At 45.6% G+C, this 20685-nt stretch overlaps 1 protein-coding gene across 2 annotated transcripts in view; it reads right to left on the reverse strand.

Moving 5' to 3' along the window:
• Positions 1-17228: 17228 nt before the first annotated feature.
• RAB30 (RAB30, member RAS oncogene family) overlaps positions 17229-20685 on the reverse strand; it is an 88695-nt gene continuing 85238 nt past the window's right edge. For both annotated transcript variants that reach the window (XM_075851392.1, XM_075851391.1), the window contains 2 exons: positions 20279-20462; positions 17229-18149 (listed from right to left, as the gene is read on the reverse strand). In XM_075851392.1, coding sequence (XP_075707507.1) covers positions 17899-18149; positions 20279-20462 — 435 coding nt within the window. In that variant the 3' untranslated portion in view covers positions 17229-17898. The remainder of the gene's footprint in view (positions 18150-20278; positions 20463-20685) is intronic.

Genomic DNA, 20685 nt, shown 5'->3' on the forward strand with positions numbered 1-20685 from the left:
TCAATGTATTGGTGTACATTGAAAGTCTATGAGCTCGAACTCTGATTCATCGGCTTTACGGAAAAAGCCGAACAGACACGTAGCGGCTGAGCGAACACACAAGCACTTCTCCTGCTTCGTTTTAGCGATTGGTGGGGGTCTCAGTGCTCGGACCCCCACCAATCCAAACTTATGACATGTCAGAAGTTTGTTAAACGTTTAGCTACACTTTAACCCCTTGACGCGTTATCACTTACATGTACGTGATCAGCGTTAAAGGGAAGTATGAAGCGCACTCACGGGATGAGCAAGCTTCATACTCAGTGAGTGTCAGCTGTGTGTTACAGCTGACACCCGGGACTAATGGCCAGGAACAGCAATCGCGCTGTTTCTGGCCGTTTACCCCTCAAATGCTGCGGTCAATCGCAACCGCAGCATCTGAGGCATGGAAAAGAGGGGGTCAGCCCCCTCTGAAAGCTCATCGGGCCCCCCTGCGACGAGATCGCAGGTGCCGATGGTTATGACGGCAGCCCAGGGGCCCAACGAAGGCTCCCGGGACTGCCTTCACTCTGCCTCTGCCTCTTTTTTAAAAAAAATACCTTTTCCCATTTTTCCTCTAATGTAATGTGAAAAATAAACAAACTTGGTATAGTTTCGTCCGTAAAAGTCCAAACTATTACAATATAGCGTATTTAACTCGCACTGTGAACGCCGTAAAAACCCAAAATATTACACCATCAAAAATTCCTGTTTTTTGGGAATACAATTATTTACTAAAACAGACATGTCAGGAGAGGAGACCGGTCCTAAAGGGGAATACTGGACTTTCCCATTGCAGTTATTTATTAGGGGGTTATTCAGACTCCCTAATGCGTAATTTGGGCAGCGGATGAGCTTGTTAGGCAGAACCCTGAATTTGGGGTTGGCTGCCTACCAACAGGCCCCTTTGAGATGACCATGCAGGATTGTCAAGTTTATGTGGAGACCGGCATGGAAATCGGAAGAGGTGTCCGCCTGCACTACCATCCCAATGTATCTGTAAGAGAAGATGACCGCCTGTCACCAGTCATGGAACGGGAAGTAGTACGTTTTTGAAACATATTTTGAGGGAGAGGCTAGAAGGGGTCTCCCAGAGGAAGGGGGCTTTCCTCAACAATGTGCAGCTGAACGGACCATCGGTGTTTGTGGCCAGGACCACCCAACTCAACAGGTTGTTGTAACGATGGGGGGTGTGGATCCACTGGGCTGAACCCCGTAGCGGGATGGCATCTGGCCAAACAGGTATAGTACAGAGTCTATAGTCCAGAAAGGGTACCTGTGGCAACTCGGACAGTAGCTAGGCAGGCTCGGCTGGGACTAGGCAGCAGGCAGACGTCAGGCGTGGAGCAGCAGAACAGGCGTGGAATACAGCACAACACGACAACAGCTCAGCATGGCACTTGACCAGAATAGCACGCGAAACAGTGTACAGGAACAGGGAACACTTGGGAACTGGAAGACACTAGGAGACCATTTGCAAGACAAACTTTGGGTAACAAACAACGCTCAGGCAAAGAACAAGAGGGCAGTACCCTTTTTATAGTCCAGTAGCATTCTGGGCTTGATTTCAGACTTCCTGCAATTATGCGCGCACTGGCCCTTTAAGACCAAGCGCGGGCGTGCGCGCCCTCCCTCCGGGAGACAGTCTCGATACCAGGAAGTGAGTGCCGGTGCCTCACAGGGGGGCGACGCTGCAGGGAACTCACATGTCCATCGCCGCTGCTGTCAAGGGGTAAGTGAGAACGACGGGCCGCGGCCATAGACGTTACAGTATCCCCCCTCTTACGCCCCCTCTTGGCATAAAGATGATTCTCCCTTAAACGAAGCAACACCTGGCGGACATGACTCTGATGAATTACTGGATCTGGGAAAAAAATCTAAATGTCATCGAGATACACCACAACACAGATATAGAGGAGATCACGAAAAATGTCATTGACAAATTCTTGAAACACCGCAGGGGCGTTACACAGGCCGAAGGGCATAACTAGGTATTCATAGTGCCCATCACGTTTATTGAATGCAGTCTTCCACTCCTCACCTTGACGAATCTGGATTAGATTGTAGGCCCCCCAGTTCCGAAATCAAAGGCAATGGGTACCTGTTCTTCACCGTGATCTGGTTGAGGCCTCGGTAGTCAATACAGGGTCGGAGGCATCCATCTTTCTTCTTGACAAAGAAAAACCCAGCTCCGGCCGGGGATGAGGATTTACGAATGAAGCCCCTCTCCAGATTCTCCTTATTTTAGGCAGACATAGACTGGGTCTCAGGCAAGGAGAGAGGGTACACTCTACCGCGAGGAAGGCACGAATCAGGAACCAAGTCGATCGGACAATCATATGCTTGATGTGGCGCCTCCTTCTTATTGAAGACATCAGAGAACATAGAGTAACAAGAAGGCAACCCTGCCAATGACTGATGCGGAGGAGACTGCGGTGGATGGATATGACCCAGACAGCGGTCAAGACACTTAGGACCCCACTGGAGAACCTCTCCAGAGTTCCAATCCAGGACTGGTGCGTGCAAACGGAGCCAAGGCAAACCCAACAGTACGGGGTTGACGGCCTTAGGCTAAGTTCACATGGTGTTTTTTTGAGCGGAAACCGCGCTGCAAAACTCGTCAAAAACGGCCCTAAAATGCCTCCCATTGATTTCAATGGGAGGCGTCGGCGTCTTTTTCCCGCAAGCAGTAAAACTGCCTCGCGGGAAAAATAAGCGACCTTCCCTATCTTCGGGCGTTTACGCCTCTGACCTCCCATTGACTTCAATGGGAGGCAGAGAAAGCGTATTTCGCGGTGTTTTATGCCCGCGGCGCTCAATGGGCGCGGGCGAAAAAAAGCTGCGAAAATCGCCGCGAAAATCCGCGTGCAGGGAGAGGAAAATCTGCCTCAAACTTCCAAATGGAATTTTGAGGCAGATCTTCCTCCTGCAAAAAACTCTGTGTGAACATAGCCTACGGCAGGAAAAACAGGGAGATGAGCTCCCACTTGAAGTCTCAATGGCTTGGTCACAGACAAAACTGGGTCAGGTAATGGCAGTCCATCTACCGAGGCAACGATCAATGGCCTTTCCAGCAGGACAGTGGGCAACTGAAGAAGATCCACAAGGTCTTGGCAGATGAAATTGGCTGCAGAGTCAGAGTCCAGGTAGGCAGAGACCGGATGGGGCTTCTCGCCAGCAATGATGGTCACGGGAATGAACAGTTTGGAGGAGAGTTCTTGATTAAATGCAGTAGCGCCCAGAGTTGTCACTCCAATCAAACCTAGGCGTTTGGGTTTTTTGGCTTTTGTGGACACAGATGCACGACATGGCCAGCGAGGCCGCAATATAGACAGAGTCCTGAGGTGCGCCTGCGCTCAGGGCCGCCATCAGGGGGGTATTAGGGGTAGTGGTGTGAGGGGCCCGGCCAAACCTAATTGAAAGGGGGGCCCGGCAACTGCCTCGACATTCTTTTGGTAGGAAAAAACGGGCCCCTGCAATGGGGCCCGTTTTTTTCACCAAAAGAATGTCGTGAGCTGCTGCTGCTGCTGCTGCTGCTGCGGGCCCCCTCCCCTCGTCATGGGGGGCCGTCAAACCGTCCGCCCGCGCGCGCGCACCCGATCGCGCGCACAATGAAACTCCCGCGCGTGCGCACTCGCGAGCGCGCATCCACGAACGCCCGCACTGGAGACGGCTCGCGCGCGCACCCGCGATCGACCGCGCGCGCACCCGCGACCGGCCGCCCGCGCACCCGCGAACGAAGCGCGCGCAGCCGCGGACCCACATGGACAAAACTTACCTGGAACCTGGCTGGAGGTGAAGGACTGGACGTCTGGACCGAAGACCTCCCCTGGAAGACATCGCCGGAAGAGGACTGGAGTGGGAGCAGCTCTTCTGACAGTGAGTAAATTATCTCAAAGTGTTGTTTATGTATGGCCCTGTTCACACAGTATTTTGCAGGCAAAAAAAAATCTGCCTCAAAATTCCTTAAAGAATTTTGAGGCAGATTTTGACCTGCCCACACTATCTTGCCGCGTTTTTTTGCTGCGTTTTTTGCCCGCGGCGATTGAGGACAGCAGACAAAAAACGCAGCGAAAAATGCATTTTCTGCCTCCCATTGATTTAGATGGGAGGTCAGAGGCGGAACCGCGGCAAGAAAGGACGTGCTGCTTTTTCTTTTTTCCGCGACTGGCTCCCATTGATTTCAGATTAAATCAATGGGAGGCGGTTTTGGAAGTTGTTTGGTGCTGATTCTGACGCAGTGTCCGAGTCAATATCAAGGCCCAAAAACTCTGTGAACTGGGCCTTATTGTTAGGGCTTATTCAGACGAACGTGTAATACGTCCGTGCAACGCGCGTGATTTTCACGCGCCTCGCACGGACCTATGTTACTCTATGGGGCCGTGCAGACTGTCAGTGATTTTCACGCAGCTCGAGTCCTTGTGTCCGCTGCGTAAAACTCACGACCTGTCCAATATTTGTGCATTGTTCGCGCATCACGCACCCATTGAAGTCAATGGGTGCGTGAAAATCCCGCCCAGCGCTTCCGCAGCCGTATAAACTATGAATGAAATTAGAAAAGCACCGCGAGCTACAAACATACAAACAGAGTGTCATAATGATGGCGGCTGCGCGAAAATCACGCAGCCGCGCATCATACGCTGCTGACACACGGAGCTGTTATGGACCTTTTGCATGCGCAAAACGCCACGTTTTTTGCGCGTGCAAAAAGCACACGCTTGTGTAAATCCGGCCTTATGGTAGGAACACACTAGGCATGAACACTGCGGATTTTATGCAACACATTTTATTGTGGAAAATCCGCAGCGTATTACAGTCGCAGCAGAGGGGATGAGATTTTAACAAATCTCATCCACACGCTGCAAAAACAATGGACCTGCCGTGTGGCTTTGGCTTTTTAAGTCGCATGTCAATTTATTCTGTGGAATCGCTGCTCCTCTGTTGCGGAAATGCTGCGGTTCTGCCGCAAAAATCACACAAGAGAAGAAAAAAAAGGTACTTTTTTAAATTGATAAAGTTTAGACTTGCCCCGGCCGTAGTCCTGGTGACGCGATCCTCTATTCTTAGCGCAGCTCGGCCTCCTGTCATGACGTTTCATCCCATGTGACTGCTGCAGCGTGTGGATGAGATTTGTTCATATCTCATCCCCTCTGCTGCGACTGTAATACGCTGCGGATTTTACACAATAAAATGTGTTGCATAAAATCCGCAGTGTTCATGCCTAGTGTGTTCCTACCCTAAGGCCGGATTTACACAAGCGTGTGCTTTTTGCGCGCGCAAAAACGTGGCGTTTTGCGCTTGCAAAAGGTCCATAACCGCTCCGTGTGTCAGCAGCGTATGATGCGCGGTTGCGTGATTTTCGCGCAGCCGCCATCATTATGACACTCTGTTTGTATGTTTGTAGCACGTGGTGCTTTTCTGTTTTCATTCATAGTTTATACGGCTGCGGAAGCGCTGGGCGTGATTTTCACGCACCCATTGACTTCAATGGGTGCGTGATGCGCGAACAATGCACAAATATCGGACATGTCGTGAGTTTTACGCAGCGGACTCGAGCTGCGTGAAAATCACTGACAGTCTGCACGGCCCCATAGAGTAACATAGGTCCGTGCGAGGCGCGTTGCACGGATGTATTACACGTTCGTCTGAATAAGCCCTAACAATAAGGCCCAGTTCAGAGTTTTTGGGCCTTGATATTGACTCGGACACTGCGTCAGAATCAGCACCAAACAACTTCCAAAACCGCCTCCCATTGATTTAATCTGAAATCAATGGGAGCCATTCGCGGAAAAAAGAAAAAGCAGCACGTCCTTTCTTGCCGCGGTTCTGCCTCTGACCTCCCATCGAAATCAATGGGAGGCAGAAAATGCATTTTTCGCTGCGTTTTCTGTCTGCTGTCCTCAATCGCCGCAGGCAAAAAACGCGGCAAGATAGTGTGGGCAGGTCAAAATCTGCCTCAAAATTCGGTGCGCGGTTCCAGGCGGTCGCCGGTGCGCATGCTTGGGAGTTTGCGGGTGCGCGTGATCGGTCGCACGGGCGGCGGTGTTTGACGGCCCCCATGCTACCCAGGGCCGCCATCAGGGGGGTATTAGGGGTACTGATGTGAGAGGCCCGGCCAAACCTAATTGAAAGGGGGGCCCGCAGCTCATGACATTCTTTTGGTGAAAAAAACGGGCCCCATTGCAGGGGCCTGTTTTTTTTCTACCAAAGGCAAGTCGCGGCAGTTTGCCGGGCCCCCCTTTCAATTAGGTTTGGCCGGGCCTCTCACATCAGTACCCATAATACCCCCCCTGATGGCGGCCCTGGGTACCATGATATAGTACTGGACGGAGTACCGTTAACAGGCGGTTCCACGGTAGGGGGGCCCAGAAAATGTAGCTGTAGGGGGCCCTGAAATTCCTGATGGCGGCCCTGCCTGCGCTGTTTCTCTTGAACGGACAATTTTAGCCGATCCACCTGCATCAGAACCTCGGGCAAAGCAGTAGGTAGAAGGCGGCAGGAGGGGTTGCTGGAAGTTGGACGCCATTCTAGGAAGCCGTCTCTCCTGTCGAACCTCATGAGATCTCTCCCTGAGCCTTATCTCCACCCGAGTAACAAGCAGAATCAGGTCGTCCAAGGCAGGTGGTACATCCCGTGCAGCAAGTTCGTCCTTGATCTTGGGCGATAGACCATGCCAGAAGGATGCTACTAAGTCCTAGTTGTTCCAGGACAGTTCTCCTGCCGGGGTCCAGAACTGGATGGTGTATTTGCCTACGGAGGTGTCCTCATGGCGAAGGTTAAAGATTGCAGTGGCTGCCGACGAGACTCGTCCTGGCTCCTCGAAAACAGTAAGGAATAACCGCACGAACCCCTGGAAGTCTTGGGTCTCGGGTCCCTGACGTTCCCAAATTGGGTTCGCCCATGCCAGGACCTTGCCGGCAAGTAGAGACACGATGAAGGTGATCTTGGTTCCGTCCGACGGAAATGCTCAGGCGTGCATGGTAAAATGGATATGGCATTGGTTCAGAAACCCCCTGCACGTACTTGCGTCTCCATGGAACCGAGGATCCGAACTGGAACTGCCAGGAGGTGTAGCAGGAGGGTCGATCGGAGGAGCTTGCATAGGAGCAGGAAGGGAAGCAGTTAGCACCCCTAGCTGCTGTGCCATGGAGTCCACTGCCACAAGAAGTTGATCCTGTCTTGCTCGGAGATCCTGCAGGTCCGCTTGCATGGCTTGGGAGGGTGACATGCCCTTGAATTGACCAGTGGGGTCCATGGCCTGAGTGTACTGTCACGATGCGGGGTGTGGACCCACTGGGCCGTACTGCGTAGCGGGATTGCAGCTGGCCAAACTGGTATAGTACAGAGTCTATAGTCCAGAAAGGGTACCTGTGGCAACTTGGACACTAGCAAGGCAGGCTCGGCTGGTACCAGGCAGCAGGTAGACGTCAGGCGTGGAGTAGCAGAACGGGCGTGGAATACAGCACAACACGACAACAGCTCAGCACGGCACTTGACCAGGATAGCACGGGAAACAGGATACAGGGAACACTTGGGAACTGGAAGACACTAGGAGACCATTTGCAAGACAAACTTTGGGTAACAAGCAATGCTCAGGCAAAGAACAAGAGGGCAGAGCCCTTTTTATAGTCCAGTAGCATTCTGGGCTTGATTGCAGACTTCCTGCAATTATGCGCGCACTGGCCCTTTAAGACCATGCGCGCGCCCTCCGGGAAACAGTCTCAATACCAGGAAGTGAGTGCCGGCACCTCACAGGGGGACGACGCTGCAGGGAACTCACGTGGCCGCGGCCGTCGAGGGGTAAGTCAGAACGACGGGCCGCGGCCATAGACGTTACAGTTGTATCCTGATACTCCAGCAAAGGACACTGTATCGTCCCGAAACCTGCTTCAAAAGAATGTGAATAGAGTGGGTGGTGCGTAGGACCGACAAGCTAACGAAAATAGCAACGCTTCGGGAAAATCAAGTTTAAAGCTTGGATTTCTATTAGTGTCATTTTAATTAGTTGCATGGAAAGTACAAAAAGTCAAAATTACAAAAATGTATTTTTATTTTTTTTAAATGCAATGTTGGTAGATTTCTTTTTTGGACAATGCATTCAGATAAATCATAGGTGAAGATCCAGCAGCTGGGTCCATTGGGATTTTTATAAGCCTCAATGTTGATTCTTACCGGCCCGGCATATGGGGCCGGAATGGCATGCGGTAAAAGGGTAAACAGGGGCCTATAAATCTGTTTGGCTTATGCTTTCCCTGGGCATATTTTCTGAATGTAGGGCTCTAACACAATGGGAACAGAGTCCTCTGCACACATCTCCAAGTAAATGTCCACCTTTTAACAATCGCCTCATTTATAAATTATAGGGTAACGAAACTTTAAAAAAACTTCTGACATGTCAGAAGTTTTGATCGTGGGGGTCGGAGCACTGAGACCCCCAACGATCGCTAAAACGAAGCGGCAGGAGCTGTGCCGCTTCGTTTTGTGATCGGCTTTTCTCGGATAGCCGGGCAATTGGAGTATGGGGTCATCGACTTTCTAGTGAGTCCGTACACCAATTGCTCGGCTTTCCGGAAAAAGCCGATTGGAAACAAAGCGGCTCAGAGCTCACCTGAGCACTTCTGCCGCTTCGTTTTAACGATCGGTGGGGGTCTCAGTGCTCACACCCCCACCGATCAAAACTACTGGTATGTCACTACTTTTTTTGAAAGTTTAGTTACCCTTGAAACATTCTGTGCTGATTAATTTCCTAATAAATCTTACACAAAACTTAATTTTTCTGATGCAGACCTCCAAATTTCTGTAGTCAGAGTTTCTTGCTGCCTGCAACCACCACTAGGTGGAGCTTACGGCACATTTTTTTTGTACCGTTTCGGGTAACAGGATAACTGATCTGTCCCTAGATTAGGGCAGCATATTGAGTTGACAGATCCACTTTAAAAAGGACCTGTCACCTCTCCTCACTTGTCTGTTTTAGTAAATTCTTATATTCCCCATGAAATAATAATTCTGGAACATCTTTTCCTACAACTCCATCTTTTTCTGTTCCTCTACTATTACTCCTAAAAATGTATGAATAAATTGACAACTGGGTGATACCAGTTGGGGGTGTGTCTCTACACAGACTGATACTGTCCAATCAGTGCTGACAGAGTTAGACTGTGTAGGGACACGCCCCTTTGACAAGGAAGGGTAACACCCAGTGGGCAATTTATTCATAAATTTCTAAGAGGTATTAAAGAGGAACTACATAACATAGAGTTCTAAGGGACTATGTTCCAGAATTGTTATTTTATGTGGAATACAAGTATTTACTAAATATAGACATGTCAGGAGAGGTGACAAGTCCTCTTTAAAAGATTAAATTATGTCTGCCTGCAGCCACCACTAGGGGGAACTTAGCTGACTGAAGACATGTTGATTATTGAGTTTAATGAGAGCTGTATACATCTGTATGCAGTGAGCTCCCCCTAGTGGTAACTATTTGGTTGCATGAACTGAAGCAGTAGATTTAAAGCCCTCTATTAGAAAAAAAGTAACTGTTGCGATAAGTAATTTCTATCTATGCACAGTAGTGAAGATGATGGGGGTTACATTACTAAACAATGGAATGCTGATCAATGAGGTGGCAATCTGACATGCACAAATGTGGAAAGTTTACTTTATTGTAAAGTTTTTGTTTATGGCTAATGTTGCTAATAGATAAGGATTTTCCAATTGTTGAGGCAAGCATCGATGAGCCAGAGATTATGGTAAAAATTCTAAGAGATTGGCTAAAATTCCTTTAGGCTGCAGTACTCATAAACAGTCTGTAGATGGAGCTACTCAGTAGTAAAGCGATCTCATGGATGCGTAGTACGAGTTGCACTGCCTGCGCCATTGACCAGACATATTAAGTGTTTTGTCTGATAAAATACTGAATTACGGAGCTGTTTTATTGTATAGTATAGAATATACACAAAACACAATTATACATGTAGCAGAGCTGAGTTTGTCATTTTAAACAAGTCATATTAATATCTGTGGTTTTACATAGGACTGCAAGTAAGTCTTAAAGGGCAGTTCCAGCTACGTGTTTGGTTTTGTCTTTTGACAAAAGTTTAAAAGTGACAGCGGGAGATGCAATCGGAAGAGTGGTTGCTTTGCAGCAGAGGATTACGGCGTCGTAAAATTGTCTAGGCAACCAGACCACCCACTCTACTGACTGCGGCTTCCACCATCACTTTTAAACTTCTGGTAGACGCAGCCCATTAAGGCCCCCTGCAAAAGTGGCAGATTTTGTGCTGTTCTTTTGGTGTACATATAATGCGCAGATTCAGCTCTGCTACATCTATGTACTGATCAGTTGAGCGGCTGGTTCTACTAAATCATATATTTGATCATTTATTTAGTGCTCAATTAGATGGTTGTATTTCCAGTTTCTGCTCCCTTCATATATGTCATGGTAAGAAACCAGAACGGATCCTTGTACACGGAAGTAAGAAAAAGTTTTCTTCCGGAAAAGTTTTCCATTCCCATTACTGCTGGAATCCCATCCAATTTGTGGTGAAAAAATGATAGAGGGAACACGGACTACCACGACATCCCTTAAAGAGGCTCTGTCACCAGATTTTGCAGCCCCTATCTGCTATTGCATGTGATCGGCGCTGCAATGTAGATTACAGTAACGTTTTTATTTTTAAAAAACGAGCATTTTTGGCCAAGTTATGGCCATTTTTGTATTTATGCAAATGAGGCTTGCAAAAGTCCAAGTGGGTGTGTTTAAAAGTAAAAGTACAAGTGGGCGTGTATTAGGTGCGTACATCGGGGCGTTTTTACTACTTTTACTAGCTGGGCGCTCTGATGAGAAGTATCATCCACTTCTCTACACAACGCCCAGCTTCTGCCAGATCACGCTGTGACGTCACTCACAGGTCCTGCATCGTGTCAGACGAGCGAGGACACATCGTCACCAGAGGCTACAGATGATTCTGCAGCAGCATCGGCGTTTGCAGGTAAGTAGCTACATCGACTTACCTTCAAACGCCGCTGCAGAATCATCTGTAACCTCTGGTGCCGATGTGTCCTCGCTCGTCTGACACGATGCAGGACCTGTGAGTGACGTCACAGATCTGCACTGCCAGAAGCTGGGCGTTCTGAAGAGAAGTGGATGATACTTCTCGTCAGAACGCCCAGCTAGTAAAAGAAGTAAACACGCCCCGATGTACGCACATAATACACGCCCCGATGTACGCACATAATACACGCCCACTTGGACTTTTACTTTTAAACACGCCCAGTTGTACTTTTGCAAGCCTCATTTGCATAAATACAAAAATGGTCATAACTTGGCCAAAAATGCTCGTTTTTTAAAAATAAAAACGTTACTGTAATCTACATTGCAGCGCCGATCTGCTGCAATAGGAGATAGGGGCTGCAAAATCTGGTGACAGAGCCTCTTTAAAGAGCAATTGCAGTCAAATATGAAAATTTTCTTATCTTTTCATTTCCATAATCTTGTTCATAGGGGGCAGCAGTTACTTTTGATTATATTTTCTCCTTAGTTTGTCAGGCTTAATGGACCTCACAAAGGGCATCTACTTTTGTGATTCAGATTTGTCCTCAGAGCAGCTGCCATTTCTTTCCTCTGCCATTTTTGTTTTTTCACGCAAATTAAATTACTCAGCAGGGGGCGACAAAGAGCACAAGAAATAAGCTCCTCCCAGTGGAAAAATAATATCAAATCTGTGCTCCATCCTGAGGCATGATGGGAGTAACATTTAGAATAATAAAAAAGGGTGAAGCAAAAGCAATTTTTTAAAATTTATTTGCCATACACCCCCTACATGGCCCAGTTGTTGGGCTGAATCAAAAAATTGAACCGTGACTGCACCAAAAAGCTGAGCCGTGTGAGGACTATTTTAGAGTCTTTCAATCTGGGCCTCTGAAATATTAAAAATTATAATACTAAGGCTCGTCAATATGGTCCCCGTGAGCTATTTGTTTACACTGCCACCACCTCTAGAGACCCAGGGACCAAAGAGGTAGCTCTTAGGATTTGGAACGTTTAACACTTCAGGTTGTTCATTTGGATACCAACCAAATAGAGATCCTTCATGGTATTCTCCAAGTTATTTTTCATTTGCATGATTTGGATAGAATTACAAAAATTTCCACATTTTTTTATGGAGGCAGCGCATTGCATAGGACTTTCAACTTTCCATGCAGGATCTTTCATTCAATTTGGAACCAAATAACGGATATAAATATGTTTTTCAGCTCCACTAAGGCGGGTGTCCTGCCTATTATGATCAAATATAAGGTCCTATAAATTTAGGATGGAGATTTTTACAAACTGTATAGCTGATTTTTGACAGGAACCTAAAGGTCCTTCAAATCCGTTTGGTATTGTCCACGAAATCACTTCGGTTATCACTGTGAAATACGCAGCTCACACATATATGAGACATGAGTTATGTGGCAATATTATACTTTGACCCACAGCAATCAAACAGCTCTTACAAACGAAGCCCAGAAGGAGGCGCTATGTAATACTTAAGTTCTAGTTCCTCCTTAAATTGGGGAGATAAAAGGTTGTGCAAGCCCATAGGATACACTGAGAATTATCAGAATATAAAGACATGAATCAGTAGTGGCATATGAAGACTAGAAGACATATGAATCTATGGTGGTCTATGAGGACTGAAGCTTAGAAGACATATGAATCTATGGTGGTCTATGAGGACTGAAGCTTAGAAGACATATGAATCTATGGTTGTCTATGAGGACTGAAGCTTAGAAGACATGAATCTATGGTGGTCTATGAGGACTGAAGCTTAGAAGACAAATCTATGGTGGTCTATGAGGACTGAAGCTTAGAAGACAAATCTATGGTGGTCTATGAGGACTGAAGCTTAGAAGACATATGAATCTATGGTTGTCTATGAGGACTGAAGCTTAGAAGACATGAATCTTTGGTGGTCTATGAGGACTGAAGCTTAGAAGATATGAATCTATGGTGGTCTATCAGAACTGCAGCTTAGAAGACAAATCTATGGTGGTCTATGAGGACTGAAGCTTAGAAGACAAATCTATGGTGGTCTATGAGGACTGAAGCTTAGAAGACATATGAATCTATGGTTGTCTATGAGGACTGAAGCTTAGAAGACATGAATCTATGGTGGTCTATGAGGACTGAAGCTTAGAAGACAAATCTATGGTGGTCTATGAGGACTGAAGCTTAGAAGACATATGAATCTATGGTGGTCTATGAGGACTGAAGCTTAGAAGACATATGAATCTATGGTGGTCTATGAGGACTGAAGCTTAGAAGACATATGAATCTATGGTGGTCTATGAGGACTGAAGCTTAGAAGACATATGAATCTATGGTTGTCTATGAGGACTGAAGCTTAGAAGACATGAATCTATGGTGGTCTATGAGGACTGAAGCTTAGAAGACAAATCTATGGTGGTCTATGAGGACTGAAGCTTAGAAGACAAATCTATGGTGGTCTATGAGGACTGAAGCTTAGAAGACATATGAATCTTTGGTGGTCTATGAGGACTGAAGCTTAGAAGATATGAATCTATGGTGGTCTATCAGAACTGCAGCTTAGAAGACAAATCTATGGTGGTCTATGAGGACTGAAGCTTAGAAGACAAATCTATGGTGGTCTATGAGGACTGAAGCTTAGAAGACATATGAATCTATGGTGGTCTATGAGGACTGAAGCTTAGAAGACATATGAATCTATGGTGGTCTATGAGGACTGAAGCTTAGAAGACATATGAATCTATGGTGGTCTATGAGGACTGAAGCTTAGAAGACATGAATCTATGGTGGTCTATGAGGACTGAAGCTTAGAAGACAAATCTATGGTGGTCTATGAGGACTGAAGCTTAGAAGACATATGAATCTATGGTGGTCTATGAGGACTGAAGCTTAGAAGACATATGAATCTATGGTGGTCTATGAGGACTGAAGCTTAGAAGACATATGAATCTTTGGTGGTCTATGAGGACTGAAGCTTAGAAGATATGAATCTATGGTGGTCTATCAGAACTGCAGCTTAGAAGACAAATCTATGGTGGTCTATGAGGACTGAAGCTTAGAAGACAAATCTATGGTGGTCTATGAGGACTGAAGCTTAGAAGACATATGAATCTATGGTGGTCTATGAGGACTGAAGCTTAGAAGACATATGAATCTATGGTGGTCTATGAGGACTGAAGCTTAGAAGACATATGAATCTATGGTGGTCTATGAGGACTGAAGCTTAGAAGACATATGAATCTATGGTGGTCTATGAGGACTGAAGCTTAGAAGACATGAATCTATGGTGGTCTATGAGGACTGAAGTTTAGAAGACATGAATATATGGTTGTCTATGAGGACTGAAGCTTAGAAGACATATGAATCTATGGTGGTCTACAAGGACTGAAGCTTAGAAGACATATGAATCTATTGTGTCACGTGAACCTATATAAAAACATATGAAGACATAAATCTATGGTGGTTTATGAGCCTTTGAAGACCAATGAATCCATGGTGGCTTATAAGCACATGCATACCTGAAGTCTAGAAGACCTATGATCTATGATGCAAAAACTAAAAGGAAGTGAAGCAGCACAGGTCCCAAAAAACGGGATGGTGTCACGCCGTCCTATATCGGACAAAACCAAAGGGTCTCAATTTGGAATACAGAGTGTTACCTGGCCTTCGAATATTCATTGGTAGATATTATGTTTCTAGTTTCTTTTAAATCCAATCTTAATAGGTGGTAATTAAACTGTTTGGGTGTTGGATTGATATTTATACTTTCTATATTTGCAGATACTAATGGGTGTTGGGATCGGAGGGGTCCCGCTCACCACATGGGGTGGAGATCTACATCATGAGACTGGATATTATAGCCAAATATTAAATATATATTATAATAGCCATGGAGACAGTTGCCTCTTTTGTTCTACCCCTTCTGGTCTTTTCTTAATTATATGTATAGAGCTTTGCAAGCCGGACCTCCTCGCTGATTGGTGCTCTTAGTCCATGTGACCTCGGAGCTACAGCGTCCTTGGTATTGATCATTAGAAATACTATGAGACGTAACTTTTTATAATTTTAAGGATCTCTGTACTTAGAATTAATTATGGAGGTTGGGCTGAGATGTGGTTGTCTCCTTAATCTCTTCCTTTGCTGGTTATCTGGATAGACGTAACAACCTTCTGTTATGTGCAGGAATTTTTGGTAAACGCTGCCGATCCTCGTGGTGTGGTGAGCCGCTCTCTTTGGGTTCTTTGGAGATCAGGTTCTGTATTAATTGGGGGTATATATATATATGGTGACTTATGATCCTGTGAAGATTGACGCCTAAAAGACAAATGATCTTTAGTGTTATATGGGCCTATATAAAAACATATGAATCTATGGTCACTTATGAGCCTATGAAGACATGAATCTATGGTGGCATATGATCCTAGCTAAAAATATATGAAGACATAGGAATCTAGGATTTGAAGATATGAATCTATGTTGTTACATGGATCTACATAAGACGTATGCATTTATGGTGGTGTATTAACCTCTAAAGCCTAGAACAGGGGTGGGGAATGTCGGGCCCGCGGGCCGCATAAGGCCCGCAAGATCATTTGGTCTCGACCTCACTCAGACCACTCTGCCGCCTAGTCATTCGCTACTTGGCTCCATCCACCCTACTCACATGCAAGAGGAGGGTGAACGAAGCCAGGTATGGCGGCGGTCTGATTGAGGTTGGTGCGTGCCGGCCCAAGAGCGAACCAGTACTCGCTGTTTTCTTCTTCATGGTCGTAAATATGCCAGAACACAGAGAGGTAGAACGGGGTTTAGGGGGCCCCGTTCTAGCGATAGATCTGCGACCCGCACCTATCTGACATTTATGACATATCCAGTGGATATGTCATAAATGTCCCTGATGGGAAAACCCTGTTAAGTAAGTAAGTCGGAACAACTTACTGCTGCGAGCACTTATTTTCAAAACTTACCATTGTAAAGAGTCAACTGCACTCCAGACTGACCGACGAAAGGGCAGCAACATCATCAATACCGGCAAACATCACACGCCTCACCACAGAGAAGCAGTTCCAGCCATCACATTAGGGGTGAGTTAATTAACGGTTTGACCAAATATAACAGGCTCATTTTTAAGTTGATCATTTTGTATGGCCCGCAAATGATGTTATAAATATTCAAATGGCCCTTGGCAGAAAAAAGTTTCCCCACCCCTGGCCTAGAAGACATATGAATCTATTGTGGCTTCTGAGCACGTGAATACTTGAAGCCGAAAAGACATATGATCTGGGGTGTCACATGGATCAAAAACATATGAGGACACGTGGATCTATGGTGACTTATGAAAACTGAAGTCTAGAAGACATGAGTCAATGGTGGTGTATGAGTGTTGAAAGATTGAGGCCTATAAAACATATGAATCTATGGTGGCCAATGAACATTGAAGCCTAGAAGACATGAATCAATGGTGTCACATGAGCCTATCCAAAAACATATGAAGATATATGAATCTATGGTGGCTTATGAGCTTCTGAAGTCTAGAAGAGATGTGAATCTATGTTGTCTTATGACCCTATATGAAGACATATGAATCTTTGGTGGCTTATGAGCCTATGAAGATAGATTCATACGCCTTCCAAGATCACATGGTGTGACATCGGCCATGCGGGCCTATCTAAAAATGTATGAAGACATATGGATCTATGGTGCCTTATAAGCCAATGAAGACCTTCAAGACATGACTCGGTGATGGCCTATGAGCCTATATACATAAACATAGGCTATATGGTGGCTTGTGGGGCTATATGGCGACCTATGGAGAAAATAATTTATAGTTTGCCATACTGTTAAAGTTTGTAATCCAAAATAATGCATGCCAGATAAATATTTCCTCTATAATCATGGTGGTAATTGAAGCCCATACAACTGTTTATTCACTAGTTCAAGGGGATACCATTGTGAAATAAAAAAAAAGATCAAGACATTCACTCGATTTGTTGCTATGGGTTACAGTGAAGATCCCGCTTGCAAAATTCTACAAACATGATTATACTTGGTGGGTTCACCCCGTAAAACCATTAAATGCCGGTGCGAGGACCGTAAAGCACCTCCCATTTCCTTCTCCCCCTCCCTCCATATTTGCTCTGTAGGATAATATTTTTGTACACACAATGGTTCCTCTACTTCAAACCGTTCACAAAAGAACATTTTTTAATTCTTTTTGGCAAAATAAAGGTCGATACTGGCAGCCCAGATTAACGCTGGAGATCTTTTTGAAGGGTTATAAATGCAAAATAAGAATCAATGTTCGTTCTTTTCTGGTGAGAGTCAATAAAAACTTCTTTAGTTTCCATCCTTAGGAAATCAATAAAATTTCAGTCATTAAAATCCAAGAGAAGTTCCCAGTTGGGGCAATGATCAACCTCCGTCTCAAAAAGTTGCATCTATTTTTGTTTAGTTTAAAGAAGGGCTAGCATTCCCAAAAATTATAATCGTTATAAAAAGTTCTCTTTTCCGATGAACATACTACGGCTGTTGTCTTCTGCTTCCTTGAAGATGCTTTTCTATCTAATAGAAAGGAACTAAAATAAAAAGTTGAACATAAACCCATCATGGTATGCAGCGTATCGTTATATATATGTATATAGGGGGTTTTATGTTCCAAGTTGTACCCAAGACTTGTCGACAGGACTCACAACTTTGTGTCTTCCTCTTGGCCGCTTGCCACCAAACTATGGTGACTTCCGTATTGGTCCTCTGCTCGCGATGGCCAGAAATGTAGCAACATCAACCAGAGGGAATCCATCTGGTCAAAAGGCTCTCAGCCCGTAGTGAATGTTTTTTGCATTTCCTGACGACTAGTTGAAATTACAACAGTTCAAATAAGTGATGTTTTTCCCTTCACCCGGCAAAGAGGAGTCTACATTGTTCACCAACGCGTTTTGCCTGGCCTCGCTGATAAGGCGGCATGCTAAGTCCAGGAAGAGTTTCTCCACGTTGTCCGACTCTTTGGCAGAGGTTTCTAGGTAATACATGTTTTGGGATCCGGCAAATTCTTCAGCTCCTTGTTGGGAGACCTCCCTCCTCTCTGCCAGGTCAATCTTGTTCCCTGAAATCATAGAATGGAACAAAGTGTGAATTATTTGTTTCCGGGAAAGAGTCAAATGCAAGAACAATAAAAAAATTCAAGGATGATTTAAATATGGACGTGTAGTCCTCACATTGAATTGAATCTTTACCTCTGATTAACATCGGTTCGCTTTTAGGCGGAGTTCAAACGGGGCGGATACGATGCGTAAAAGCACGAAGCGTATCCGCCCTGTGCGCCGCAGGGAATTCCGGACAACAAAAACGCACCAAACTGTGGTGCAGTTTTTCGCCCGGAATGTCCGCTGCGGATGACTGCAGCATTTAGCCGGCCTGCTGGTATGACGTTTCATCCCAGGAGACCGCTGCAGCCTGTGATTGGCTGCAGCGGCGGTCACATGGGATGAAGCATCATCATAGGAGGCCGGCCCTCTGACGTCATCCAGGCCGGCCTCCCGGGATGATGTTTCATCCCATGTGACCGCCTATACTGCCTGTGATTGGCCACAGCAGCGGTCACATGGGATGAAACGTCATCCCAGGAGGCCGCACTGGAGGGACGAACACAGACTTCTGGGTAAGTATGAGATTTTTTTTTACCGAGTTACCGTTTTTGCGTCCGAATCGTTGCGTTGAGTTCAATGGGGAAAACCCGCAAAAAATAAGCAGCGTTTACGCAAATACAAATGACATGCTGCGTAATAAAATTCTGCACCGCAGGTAAATTTCTGAGCGTTTTTTTCTTCTCAGTATTTACGCAGAGTGTGGATGAGGTTTGTTTTATCTCATCCACTTTCCTGCTACTGTAGCGGAAAATCTGCAGTATTTGCGCAACGTGTGAACTGACCCTGAGGGTATGTTCACACGGCCTATTTTTGGGCCATAAATGGCTGAAAAACGGCTGAAAAATCGGAAGCAGAATGCCTCCAAACATCTGCCCATTGATTCAATGGGAAAAACGGCGTTTCGTTCCTACGGGCCGTTTTGAAAAATGGCCGTGTAAAAAAACGGCCGCGAAAAAGAAGTGCAGGTCACTTCTTGGGACGTTTTTGGAGCCGTTTTTCATAAACACTATTGAAAACAGCTCCAAAAATGGGCGTAAAAAAATGCTGCGAAAAACGCAACGAAAATCGCGAGTGGCTTAAAAAACTTCTAAAAATTAGGAGCGGTTTTCCCTTGTTAACAGCTCCATATTTTCAGACGTTTTTGAGTCTGCGTGTGAACATAGCCTAACTATGAGGAGTAGAAAAAAAATCTCCATTTGCAACCTGGGAATTATAATCAAGCTGCTGTTGATGGATCTCTTTTAGTATAATTATCATTATAATGTGTCTTTATATAGTACTTTGAGAACACAAGGGTGTACTGAAGTGAAAGGGGTGGGAGACTCCTCTGCACTCCAGCTTACATAACTTGTTTATATGTTATTCAGACTATTGGGATGTTCACGTGTTAATGAGCATCAGATATATTAATGTCCTGAAATGTCCTGGGTTTTTCCCCAACCGCTATAATAAAAATAAAGCCATAAAAGATCCATCAGCAACAGCCTGCTTGTTGATGGTATCCAGGTAGCATTAGATTTTTTTCTGCAATATGCAGAGTAGAAAGTAAGGTCGAAAAATCAGGTAAAGAAACGTAATGAAGATTATATCAGATGCTATATTTAATAAATTGTTTGTTCCTGGGCCTCATCACATGTCCGATGTTGTACGGATCCGTAATATGGAGTCTATCACATGCCGTATTAGGGTTTCTCTCCTAGTAGCTTATAGGGTAGAATATGGTGGCATGCAGAGTTCCTACAGCTCTGTAGTCTGGATCAGTTGGGACTCCGTGTGCCGTCATTCCGGGTCCACGTACCTGGCAGTGCCATCGATTAGCTGATGTAGTGAGCAATAATTGTGGGTAAGTATGTAAACATATGTGCTACCACTAGGGGCACTGGAGAAGAGATGAGGTAACTTTCCTAAAAGGACCAAATGCCTGTTGTTCTTCTTCTATGTCAAGCCCCTAAAAGATGTTTCGAGCCGTTTTTGGGGGGCTTATACTATACGATGAGGTATTTACACTAATTGTGTGGGGGTTGGTTATACCTTGACCTAAAAGTTACGTCTTTGGCGGTTTCAGGGTTAAACTGTACCGACTTACCCACGAGCACAGTGATGACATCATTGTTAGCGTATTGTTCAATTTCCCGCAGCCATTCCGGAAGGCAACGGAAAGATTCTTCGCACGTTATATCATAAGTTAAAATCAAGGCATTGGCACTGCGGTAATAACTTTGGGTGATGGAACGAAATCTCTCTTGGCCGGCGGTGTCCCATATCTGGAGCTAGGGAACCAAACACAGAAAAAAAATGGAGATGGCCGACATGTATTCGCATTTCGGACATTGACGGCAGATATACTTAAGCGGGTCGGCTTGAAATATAAAAAAAAATACACACTAAGCTCCTACAGAGTCCAGCTGGCAGATCCTTCTCCGTGCGTTTTACGATTTATAATCAAAAAGCGACCGTGATAATACGATCCAGCTGCTCTGCCCTGAACGTTGC

Source organism: Rhinoderma darwinii, chromosome 2, assembly GCF_050947455.1.
Source record: "Rhinoderma darwinii isolate aRhiDar2 chromosome 2, aRhiDar2.hap1, whole genome shotgun sequence".
Classification (NCBI taxonomy): Eukaryota; Metazoa; Chordata; class Amphibia; order Anura; family Rhinodermatidae; genus Rhinoderma; species Rhinoderma darwinii.